The 12,415-nt window shown below is 45.0% G+C and overlaps 1 protein-coding gene across 1 annotated transcript in view; it reads right to left on the bottom strand.

The window, feature by feature from the left end:
• Nucleotides 1–3,957: 3,957 nt before the first annotated feature.
• LOC130691354 (B-cell lymphoma/leukemia 11A-like) overlaps nt 3,958–12,415 on the bottom strand; it is a 32,484-nt gene continuing 24,026 nt past the window's right edge. Inside the window, exon 3 of the mRNA XM_057514294.2 lies at nt 3,958–9,801. Within this exon, the coding sequence (XP_057370277.1) occupies nt 6,689–9,801 (3,113 nt within the window). The 3' untranslated portion in view covers nt 3,958–6,688. The remainder of the gene's footprint in view (nt 9,802–12,415) is intronic.

The following is a 12,415-nucleotide window of genomic DNA, read 5'->3' as shown; positions in this document are numbered from 1 at the left end:
ATTTAATTGTCTGCTGCCTATCAGATTGAGTCTCAATTGACGAATGAAATGTTAAACAATTTTTGTCTGTGTATTTGTGTGTGTATTTTGTCGTGTCTTGTGGGGTTTTAGTCGGCCCCATTTAGAAGCATTTTTGTTTTTCTGGTATGATGACGAGACCTCCGACAGCGAATTGCATGCTACACTTCACAGCCTTTCTCTGCGGAGCGATGGAGCGCATACTGCTCATTAGCTCGCTTGACTCTCTTTCTCTCACCCACTCCTTCAGTGATTGCTGCAAGCGTTTGTGTCTCTCTGTGGCTGTAAAAGAATGCCCATCAAAAACGCACTAGTTAAAAAAAACCGACCTCTTTTGAATACGAGGCTATACAGACAACTTGTTCACCTTGAAAAGCTTGTAACATATTTATGGAGGTCGCAGTCAACAGGGACTTTTCTGTCGGCTCCAGCTTATTTCTTTAGCAGCTGCATTAAAGAAGACAAAAAAAAAATATATAAGTGAAACGGGAACAAACTCATTAATTAGAGTATCGTTTTATTTGTGTTTAATATAACGACGCACTCTGACGTCCAAAGAGTAGCTTGTATAGCCTAAATGAAGGGCTCACCTGTATGTGTAGATGGTAAAATGCGAATTTGTCTACTTAACACAATGTCCGGCACGCCAAATGTTTTTGTTTTGTTTTGACATGCGCTAGAGCCTATGTAATTAATGACGGATGGCGTGGACATTTCTAAAGACTATGAACTTTCAAACTGGGTCACCCTTACGTGACGACGTAATGTGCAACGATTGGGACGCCAACTCGTTTCTCCTCTTCTTTACGGACATATGTCCTTCGATCAAATTTAATCAGCAGCAGAGGATGAGCTCGTATTTCTGTCGATAGGTGACAGCAACTTCAGACGATTTCAGTAAATAATTTTAGGGCGAAGAAGAAAAACAATTGTGGTTGTTTCTGTGTTGCGCTTTACTCTTCACAATACGGATTACAATTTGGATTGTGAAATGTTATAAGAGCAAGGCAAACCTCGACCGAGACCACTAGATTGATCCAGATTATAGGAAATGGGAGTACAACGAACTGTTCCTTGCGTACAGTCTTACCATTTTACGATAGACAAAATACAGAGCCTAACGTACAGACATAGAAAGGAAGACTATCTCGTTTTGTTTTTGCTTATATTCAAACCGAAACGCAACATGGGAGAAGTTTCTGTTCGACACTTTTGATTCTTTAATGAAGGCCCTTTGCGGATATAGGCTGCAACCTCTGATGGATTTTAAATATGAATCGACAGCGCTGCAGCCTTAGATGCAAAGCGACAAGCATCAGCCGTCATCCAGTGAGGCACAAAAAAGAAGAAAAAAAAAGTGTGATAGATAAACATATTTTTGAGAAGGAAAAAAAAAACAAAACAAACAAAATCAGCTGCGGCAATGGCGGCTTTGAAAATGAAAGAAAATCGTGGCTATCAATCCGGGAAAAGCTGGCATCGCATGATTTAGGGAAGCATCCCTTTCTGCGCTCTTGTAAGACTCGTTCAGATTTGTTGCACAAGAAGCGACACAAATATATATATATCTACGCCGTGAATTTATATGAAAATAATGTAGCTATGACAAAACGTAGTCGCGGTCACGGCGACACGAACATCGGAGCCATTTAATCGTTGTCGTTGGCATCATCGTCGCGGTCGAAATCCGAACATACACATACATAACATAACCGGGTATGGCCTCATTGATCGAAGCTATTGTCGAAGGGCGCTCGTCGAAACATTTGCATAGCAAGGGCACCCTCCCACAACACAACAATCGCAGTTGAACACGACTCGTAATAAATATCAGTGCCGACGAGAGCGGCGCATCCGATGTGCGTTTTTCTTTTCCCTCCACTTTGTTTATTTTTTATTCATTTTTTTTTTCCTTTCTTTTCTCTTTGACGGTAAAGGCCCTACGTTTGGCCATATAAAAATGTATATGGAGATAGAATACTAGTATTGGCGTTGTCCAATTTGCATAATGCCGTAGGACTCAGAAGAGTGGAAAGGGGATGGGTTCGAGGCAAAGAATGAAGGGATGGGGAGTTGGGGTGGGAGGGTGGAGGATACAAAGAACGGCGAACGGGTCACTGTTGTAGATATGTAAAGAATATATTGCGGACCAAGCATGGCCTGCTGTCGAGGGAAACGGAATCGATCCTATGAAAAGGTTCGGCCTATATATTTCTATGTAATCCAATGGAAAAAGAGAAAAAGGGAAAAAAAAAAGGAAAAAATAAATGAAAGAAAAGGGAGGAGGGTTCGGCACAGAGGGAATAGAAGGACAAGGCGCAGGATAGTTTGGACCAATCGCCGCCAACCAACGCCGACGTCAACGGCGCACCCCCTTCATCCTCGTCCCCTGTTTACGACATATTTAAACCGAGTCAGGTCAAAATGTACGAGATACATAAAAAAAAAAAAAAGAAAACGTACGTATATAATACATGCGATGCAATCTGAATATAATCGTGATAACAAAACGTGATAACAGGAATCTGCGATCGCATACATATATTTGTCAGTTGCAACCTTCAATGGAGTGAAAAAGGTTTTTCCATGCTGCACCCAACATCCAAAAATTCTATTGTTGAAAACTGGAATATTTCTGAAATTCCTTACAGGCAAAAATAAGCAAAACTTTTGTTGTTAGTTTTTCGGTTAACGGCGAAACAGAAAAACTAATAAATTCATTAATGGCGATTGCATACACTTTTCTTACGGGGATTTTTTTTTAACGACGTCGCGTTCATCTTACTGGTGTGCTCTATCATGATTGTTATGGCAGAAAGAGCACCATGTTTTGGGTACGACGGTAATAATGATTGGATCTATGCAAAACATCCTTGGTGGCGACCTGGGTAAGAATTATTCACAAATGAAAGAACAAAATAGCAGAAGTTTGCAGAAAGCTGAAAACAGAAACCGTTTGCAAATTGTAGGTACACTTATTTCTAGGTTACAATTGTAGTAACTTATTTCGAGCACGTGATGCGTCGAATAAAAATATCAGCACGTAACAACAACACATTCCTGGGACAACGACGAGAGCTTCCAATGACTGATTTATGATGCTCGCTTTGACATCACAACGTTCAACACCTTATTCATTTGTCAGTGATCCTATGCTTGGAGTGTTTCTCGACTTGTTAAATGGCTCATTTGTTAAACACTGACATGTCACAGACAAATAGAAAAATGAAATCATATTTCTGAACTCGTGCTTGATAAAAAGTTTCTGCCATAATCCTCATTGTAATGCTTGGCATTTTTAATTATTCGAACAGATAAGGAGTCGGTAGTGGTTGATTGATGCCCACAGTGTTTTTCCTTACGTTGAATATGATATTATTTTTCAACGTTTAACTGTCTTTTAGTGTTTTTTTTATTTAATTAATTAAATGCCGATGTTTGAAATTGTTGAACCAGTTCATGGCTCTGATGGTACGATGCCATTCGTAGGCCGCGATTGCCCACTTCCACGTGCTCTTTCTCATTTCAATCAATTAAGTGTCACTTGAACTGTTTGATTGACTCGAATAGAAATCGTATTTGATGACTAACTCTTTATTAATACGAAACGTGCGTGAAAAACTTGAATAGTCTATGTGTAGTAGTTCATATGAAATTTAATGTATACAAAGATATGAAATGGATTTTCATCAGGTTTTTTTTCGTTTTATTCCCACACACAAACAAAAAAATGAAGCACGTTTGTCTTTTGTATAGCGGCATTTTGTCTAACTGTTGTTTGAAAGGTGAAATGGTGATTTTCTTCTCCGTTTGTGTACTGCTGTTGTAACTATAAAGATGAGGTTCAGTCGATTGGAGTGCAGAGCATATTGGCTGGAAAATGAGAATGAAGAGTCAAAAGCCTCCAGTGGGACGAAGAAAATAAACCAAATAGAGATGGTAATCAATTGTATATAGTACAAAACGCCGAAAAAAAAAGAGATTGAATAATGATTCCAATGACTGGTGTACGCTCAACGGCGACGACACGAACCCACACAATAATGTAAATTTTTTATAGATTTTGTCTTGTTTGGTGAGGGATTTGAATATATATATATATGCGGGATGTTCCAGATGACGGAAAACAAATGAATACACTGTCGCCTTCCCCGAAAAAGACAAAGGAAAAATAAACAAGAAGTGGCGATTAAATATTGGTGACAAGGGGAAAAGAAAAAAAAAGAGGAAAAAACACAACGAGCATAATAACAAAAAAAGGAAAAAAAAAAATTGATCCAACGGAGCTCGAAAATAGAAACGAGTCGCCGTGGATATCCAGGAACATGAGATGTGGAACTAGATGCAACACACTATCTGATCCGAAAAAAAAGAAGACATACTTCAATCATCCTCTACCGTGGCCCACCCACTCACATGTACGCACACGATCACGCATAATGCACGCTCGACAAACGCATACGTAAATCATATGAAACGCAAGAAACGCGTGAAGAGACGAGAGTAGAAAAAAACAAAACAAATACACAGCTTTCGAACAAACAAATGTACACCCGCAGCAAAAAAAAAAGTCCATTTAGTGAATAATTAGGCCGAAAATCGGTGAAATAGAATAGGCCCAAACCAGTTTTGTTTTGCCCCTCTCCTCGCGAGAAGAATTAAATCCATAGTTTGGGATGAGGAGCCAAATTTGCGGATGAACGTATGCGATGGGATGGAAGGGTGGACGAAGAAATTGGTAGAGGTGACAAAGGACAAGAGAGGAACCAAATACACAACTTGAGAAGAAACACACACTGGCTTTGGTATCGAGACATTGTTCATCATGGTCAAAAATGTTCACGGGTGAAAAAGGGCACATACACTTTAAGACGATGCTTTTGATAAACAAACACAAGGGTTCGAAACAAACGGCTAAACCACGCGCTTTTATCCTCTATATAGGACAAAAAGAAAATAATACGGGGAAAACCTAATCAAGAAAAGAGAGGGGAAGTATCTGTGTTGCACAAGCTGTACAGGACTCGCCCATTTTGTTTATTGATCTCTCGGCGCACAACACAGAGAGAGAGAGAGAGAGAGAGAGAGAGAGAAAATACGTAGCGGCGACATTGCACCGAAACGATGGTGTGCCTGATTTTCAAGTCTTTTTGGATTATTCCTACTTTCGACGTAATCGGGAAATCGACATTGTTACACCGCGCCTTGCTCTGTGGGGAAGAAAAGGGGAAGAACAATAATGACACACACGCACGCACAAAGAAAACAAGAACGTGAAAGAAACCCTGCTTTGGAAAAGAAAACAAGACTTAAAAAAAAAGCGGATGTCAATTCCCTATCGATTACGTGAGACTCGCCAGCAGAATATAATTTTTTTTTTTTTAAATTTAGGTTTCCATTTTGAACTTTCAGCGCGTATCTCTATCGCGATCGATGATGGCCAGCAACAACAACGATTACATTTCCCCTTCTTATTAAAGCATTCGACCAAATTACGAGTGAACGAAAAACGAAGTAAACGAGATGTCACTTCATCACTCAATTAAGGACTATATAAATACACATGCCAAGTTATGTATAAAGGAGAGTCATGGCAACAGGGCAGCAGTTACTGGGTAGGTGATTGGTGCATAACTTGTTCGGCCATCCAATTGTAAAAAAAAATAAATAAAAAAAAACGTAGGAGGAGAGGGAACCAATTGCTTCCCAATGAAAAATCGGCTAACTAAATCTTAAAACTAAGGTTCTGCTTTCTGGCTTGTTTGAAAAATAAAGGTAGTATACGTAAACTGAAACTAAGACTGTAATCGACATAAAGCTTCTGAAAATAACCTGTGAGAGGATCACGGGGTTTCTCTTTGTGGTTCTGTCTCTTAACATTAATGAATAGCAACATGACACCGCTCGTTATTTGCGAAGACATTTCGGCGGGGGGGAGGGGGGAGGGCCCGCCAAAAAAAAAAGACACAAAGAAAAACAAAAATAACAGGAAAAAATAATAATTAAAAACTAAACATGAAATTCGAGCACGCAAAGTAGGACGCGCGAGAGCACATCGTTGGGATTCAATCCGTAATTCAGGTGATTGGTAGGTGGTCGGAAAGAAGATAACAACAGACATGGGGACGACGGACAAAAAAAAAAAAAGAACAACCAGACATCAATGGCAAAAAATGACATTCGGGCGGAATACAAAACATCGGCTATCATAATTATATTGCAGGATTAACACATCAAAATACTGGGTAAGATCAAATGGGAACGTTTTTCCTCTGCACCCCGTTCGTAAGCGATGCTGTCCCGCTTCTTCTTTATTCTTTATTTACCATGTTTTTGGCCGCCCGTTGATAGGTTTGCTCGTTGTGGCTTCAATGCGGGGGAGGGATGAGAGAGAGAGAGAGCAAGAGATTGTGGAACGAGGAGGAAAAGGGTTGGAGGACCTGGCGCTGGCCGATGTAAAGACGCTGATTCCGTTCATTAAACATGTGCGCCTCACTCCGACCAGACAAATCCAGAGGAACATTTTGTATATCATCATTTCTTTCAATCGACCGAGTAAGAATTCTCGCGTTTCATCCTTCTTCCTCGCGAAACGTTGCTTTCGAATTATGTACTCATCTCCGTTGTTCAGTGCATTCCATGACTTGTATCACTTCCTTATTCATTCGGTTCACATCGTCTCCTTGGAGGCCGAATTGCTCGAGTCGATATCGTCGACGTCGTCGATGTCGTCGTCGGAGTCGTCACCGCCGGAGATCATGGACATGCTGCTGTTGGTCGCGTTGTTGTTGGGCATGCTGAGCAAGTTGACCTGGCCGACGAGTCCGCCGTTGGCGGCGGCGGCTGCGGCGGCTGCGGCCGCAGCGGCCGCCGCGTTCAATCTGGCGGCCTTCTTCTGCTGCTGGACGACGCACTTGCGCATGTGCTTCTCCAGCGTCGAAGGTACGGAGAAGGGCATCTCGCAGAAGCGACACCGGTAGACGTCTTTGCCCAGGCGGCCGTGCGTCTTCATGTGGCGCGTCAGTTTGGAGCTCTGGGCGCAAGCGTAGCTGCACAGTTCGCATTTGTAGGGTTTCTCGCCCGTGTGCGAACGTCTGTGCACCGTCAGGTTGGAGCAGTTCTTGAAGACCTTGCCGCAATATTCGCAAGTGTCGTTGCGGCGACTCTCCTTCTTCATGGAAGACGACAGCATTCCGCCACCGCCGCCACCTACCGTGCTGCCACCCGATGGGGAATGCAGCGCTGACTGCGAGCCGCCGTGTCCCGGTTGGAGCGGGCCACCGGAAAGGGATGATACGCCCGATTTATGACCTGGCCCTGATCCACCGAGGTTTAAAGGGCCCAAGTTCATGCCGAAATTGAGGCTTTTGAAAGGATTGTTGTCGCCGGCAGAACCGACGCCACCCAATTTGGCCGTGCGAGCCAGCAAATCGCGATCCATGGCACCCATGGGTCCAGTAAATCCAGGAGGAAAGAAATCGCGACCGGGGAGTCCAGGCAGTCCAGGCAGCCAAAGGCCCGCGGCGAAAAGCGATTCACGCGCGTCGCGTTCACCACCCCGCTGGTGTTGATTCTCTCCGTCGAGTTTCATTCGTTTCGAACCCGGTGCGGACGAGAGCACTGGTGAATCTAAGGCGCGCAAAAGACCCGGCGCCAAGTCCAGTGAGGAGCCATTGGCCGGTAGCATGAGACTCTTGCGATCGTCGCGGAAGCGGAGCATCTTCTCCACGAATCCGTTCTGTTCGGCCGCCGATTTGCTGCCGTCGACCATGAGGCCGCCGCTCTTGGCCAGCGATTCCTTATACGCCTGGACAGCTTCGTGGTGCAGATGACTGAATCCTAGACTGTCCATGAGCTCCTCTACCACCGAATTGGGGTTGTGGTGGTGATGGTGGAGGTTGCGCAAGTTCTGCAGAGCGTGGAGCGGATGCTGGTGTTGCTGGATGGGACTGGGCTTGTCGCTAGGGACGCTCGGAGCCGGTGTCGGAGGCGCCGAGCTGGACTTGATGGTCAGATCTTCTGGGCAATCGTCGTCGTCCTTCCTACCGTGATGGCGCTGACCGGTAGAGCGGTCACCGCCCTGGCCGTCCGTATCCTCGATGTCTTCGTTGTCGCTGTCGTCAATCAGCTCCTCATCTTCGTCGTCTTCCTCGTCGCCAGCATCGCGATCGTCTCCCATAGAATCGGCATCCGAATCGTCTTCGTCTTCCTCCTCAGCCGCCGATCCGTATTGGTCGCGACGCGACGTGGAGTCCGGCGTCAGTGCTGCGCTGGATCGACCTCGCTGGATGCGTCGATGCGTCCTGATGTGTCGCCGCAGTTCGATGGTTGTGGCGCAGCGGAAGTCGCACGTAGAGCATTTCATCGTCGCTGGCTGTTGTTGCTCCCGTGTTATCGGACTCGAAGCTCTTTGCACGTCTCCGCTAGATTTCGGGCTGGACGTCGAGAACGATTCCTCGGCCGTTGCTTCGCCTGCGCCGGACGCAGCGATCGGCAACGTAGAGTGAGTCGATGCTGAGTTGTCATTCGACTTGGATTTGGATTCGACGGGCGAGGTAAGCGGACTGGCTTCCGTCAGCTTGGCTGAGTTGGGCGATGGAGAGCGGGACCTAGAAGACGGCCCGTTGGGCTTGGGGCTTTCGGGACCATTTCCGGCCAGCTGTCGCAGTCGCTGCGAATAAAAATCAGCCGAATCTTTGGCTGCTGCGCTAGACGGAATGCTTTGACCCGCTGCTGAAGAAGCGGAGGTGGGCGTACTGGTTGGAGGTGTTGACGGAGTCACGGCGGGAGGAGTTGGTCGCTCCCCAACGAAGGATTCTTGGATCGGCGGTGGGAATGAGATTCCGGACGAGCCGAGCGCCGACAGTCCGTGCAGGCCGGCGCGAAAATGTTCGGGAATCAAATTCTCTGAGCTGGCACTGGAAACGGATGCGACGGCCGCGTTTCCGCCTCCACCACGGAGGAGAAGGTCGTGACTAGACGGTCGCGGAGGGTAGCCGGACGGCTGGGCATTGGGCAGAGGGCCGCCGAACGAGTGGCGCTCGCCGAGCGGCAATCGGAGGAGACCGAACGGCATGTGCGGGTCCAGTCCGGCGGGCAGCGAATGGTGCGACGAATGTTGGCCAATGCCCGAGAGCAACATGGGGAAGGAAACGGGCGATGGCAAGTGGGCAGACATGTTGACGGCTGTAGATGCGCCATTTCCGCTGCTGCTGCTGCCGCCACCGCCGGTCCGTGCGGAATGGCTACTAGTGCCACCGCTGCTGTTGGACGACGTGGGCGGCATACGCGGGTGTGGCAAAGGGAAGGACAGATGTGGCATCGATGATGATGACATTGATGATGCGGCTAAGGAAGCCACAGAGTGCGGAGTAGAATTAGTTAATCGATGTCCGGATCCCGATGACGATTCAATCGATCGATGATGATTGGCCAAGGCGGCGGCCAGAGGAGCGAACGACGCCGGATTGAGGCCGTGCAGATGATGGGCTGAATGGGCTTGTTGATGAAGATGCTGCTGTTGTTGTTGCTGTTGTTGTTGTTGCTGTTGTTGCAATTGCTGGTGGTGGTGGGCTGAAGCGGCGGCGTGAGGCGACAACGGTGTCGGGCATTTCTTGTGGTTGGAAACGGGTGAGTACCCTGCGGCTCCGGATCGTTCAGGCCAGTCGCCACAGCCATCCGGCACGTAGATCCGGACGCCGTGGTCGTTTTGAACATGTTGCAACAGAATCCACGCACTGCGGAAACGTCGCTGGCAAGTAGAGCAGACATAAGACGCCGGTTCTGTACACAGAAAAATGAAAGCAAAAACATTTCGTTAGATTTTTGTCGTTGCCTTTTAACCTCACAAGGCCATCCAACTGATATCATTTCTAAATCCCATAGCATCAGCTGAGGGGGAAATACATTAGTTGTGAAAATAGCGCAGCTATGGAATAAAGCCACAGTTTACGCTTTATCATGTCAACTTCACGTTGGGAAAAAAAAAACAACATTAATGAGAAGGTGTTGAGGGCATACGCGCACGGAATATGGAACAAAAATACGCGTGTGCTGTATAACGGTGTTTTGTGTGCGTAATACGTATAACTTTGATTCCTCGCGTACAACATATATGGCAGGATAGGGTTCAATATCCAACTGCATATGTTCTTTTTCCCTTTCATTCCTACTTTGTTTTGCATTTATAGGAAAGAGTATCTGGTTTACTCTGCATTTCCCTCCTCATTTTTTTTTTTTCTGGTCTTTTATACATTATATCCGTTATGTGTGTAGAACTGACGTAAACACGAGTTTTTTGTGTCACCCCCTTCCCCACCTTCACCCTCTCCCAAAACATCATTTTGTATATACAGAAAGAAGCAGATGCAACCGGAATAAAAAAAAAAAAAATGGAAAAAAGCAAAGAGAAGAAGGGAGGAAAAAAAAAACGCTCAGTCCATCCGTCAACCGCGACCCTATTCCAATTTCGCACCGGGTGGGTGTAGAGGAGAGAGGAATTAGGACGATATGCGTACAAGAACACATCAAAAACACGTGTGGAAAGGGGTGAGAAGGACGGACAACAACAACAACACGAATACGCACACACACACACACATACAAAAAACTAAAAGAAGGAAACCGTGCGATATTACAAGCGGCCTGGAGGAAAGAAAGGGCAGAGGGGGTTAACGGGACTTGAAAGTTGCCCAGCTGAAAAAAAAAAAATGGGGGGGGGGGGGGGACTGTAGCTGGAAATGTGCAGCCTGCGCAAGCAGGAGCCTATACACGTTGCGGCGGATGAATAACCGCTATAGATAATAAAGGTTCGATGTATAAAAAACAAAAAATTGAAAAGAGAGGACAAGAGGCAGGAAAATAAAAAAATAAAAAGGAATCTTTTGCCTGTTTATGCGGTTCAAAATGAACTACTATATACGCTACAATTTGGTGCATGTGTTTAACAGTGGGTGTAAGACATCGCCACCGATAGACAGGACGGCAGCTGTGACATCATCAACACACCCTCAACAAGAAAAAGGAAAAACAACATTGAGCCTGAAATGCGAGTAAACCACTATGGCCAGTTATGACACGGTCAAACATTATTCAGATCTTTTTCCGTGTTAAAGAAAATGCAAAACATATTTGACGGTTCGTGGTGCATTATCCAAAAGCGAGCCTATTGTTTTGTTTAATCGCTTCGTAAAAAAAACAAAAAAAAAGGGAAAAGAAAGAAAACAACCATCAAACAGGGTATTTACACGAATAGCTTCTTCTGCTTTTACAAGTTCCAGACTTTCATCTATTGCTCGTTCCTCTCGTTCACCTCACATATTCACATCACGATACTGATTATCTCGGCATGTCGTGGCCGTTGGTTCTTTCTCGATTTCCTATTCTTTCTTTATCTTCTTCTCTCTTTTTTTTATATCTTTTTTTCGAAACGAGTGTGAAGCATTCATTTACCTCGCAGTTCATGTTTCTCATGTTTCCCTTTTTATTTATTTATTGTTTCTTTTTTAAGACGTTGATGATCAACAAAAATCTAAAACGAAAAAAATCTTGAAGAAAAGACCTCACGATTCCTGTCAATCCACTATGTCGCTTTCTCTCTCTCTCTCTCTCTCTCTTTTTCTAACAAAAATTCTTTCTCGTGTCCGTATGAAGATGTATTTAATCGTCGTCGATGGAGAGATAGAAAAAAGAAAAGGAATCTCCTAGCCGTGATGGACGGCTAGCATGTCTGCCGGCTAGTTATTTACAAGCAAACACACGGCGATTGTTTTGTTGCTGTTGTTTCCCATCGAGCGCCTCTTCTTTTTTCCCTCATCAAATAGATGCAGCTGAAAATATATCAGAGTCAGCCGATGAATCATTCGGTCGAGGTCTAGCAGAGAGCTCACTCAGCGTGCAGTCATTAGCATATGTATGCATAAGCCAATGGATAATAAAAACAACAGCTCCCGTCTCATTATCTCTGTCGTTTCACGACTTCATCTCTGATTGTGTTCATGTCCTGCTGCGCTCCGGCAGTACGCACACGAGGGCACTGCAGCCGCACATAGACACGCATTGTAAAAAAAAAACAAAAAAAACAAAAAAAAAACAGAAACAACAACTTTGCATTCGCTACTACACACAATGTATACCACAAGTACCTAATTAGCCTCTCGTTTTATTGTTTCTCTTTTTTTTTTTTCCTTCGTTTTTTCTTTTTTTTTTTTTTTTTTATATTTCAATTGTTGAACTCAGTACGTCCTCCGACGCCGCTATTCGATAATAGATGCGTAATGAAAGCGGAAGAGGGTTGAGTTTATATCGGGCCACAAATGTACCATTTGCGTGATGATATCGCACGAAAAGAAATTAACGCCAAATGTCTTACTTTTCAGCCGGCTGTCATGATCGTCGT

This window comes from Daphnia carinata, chromosome 1 (assembly GCF_022539665.2).
Source record: "Daphnia carinata strain CSIRO-1 chromosome 1, CSIRO_AGI_Dcar_HiC_V3, whole genome shotgun sequence".
NCBI lineage: Eukaryota > Metazoa > Arthropoda > Branchiopoda > Diplostraca > Daphniidae > Daphnia > Daphnia carinata.
Note: the sequence above shows the minus strand (reverse complement) of the source record. Positions and strands in the feature narration are given on the sequence as shown.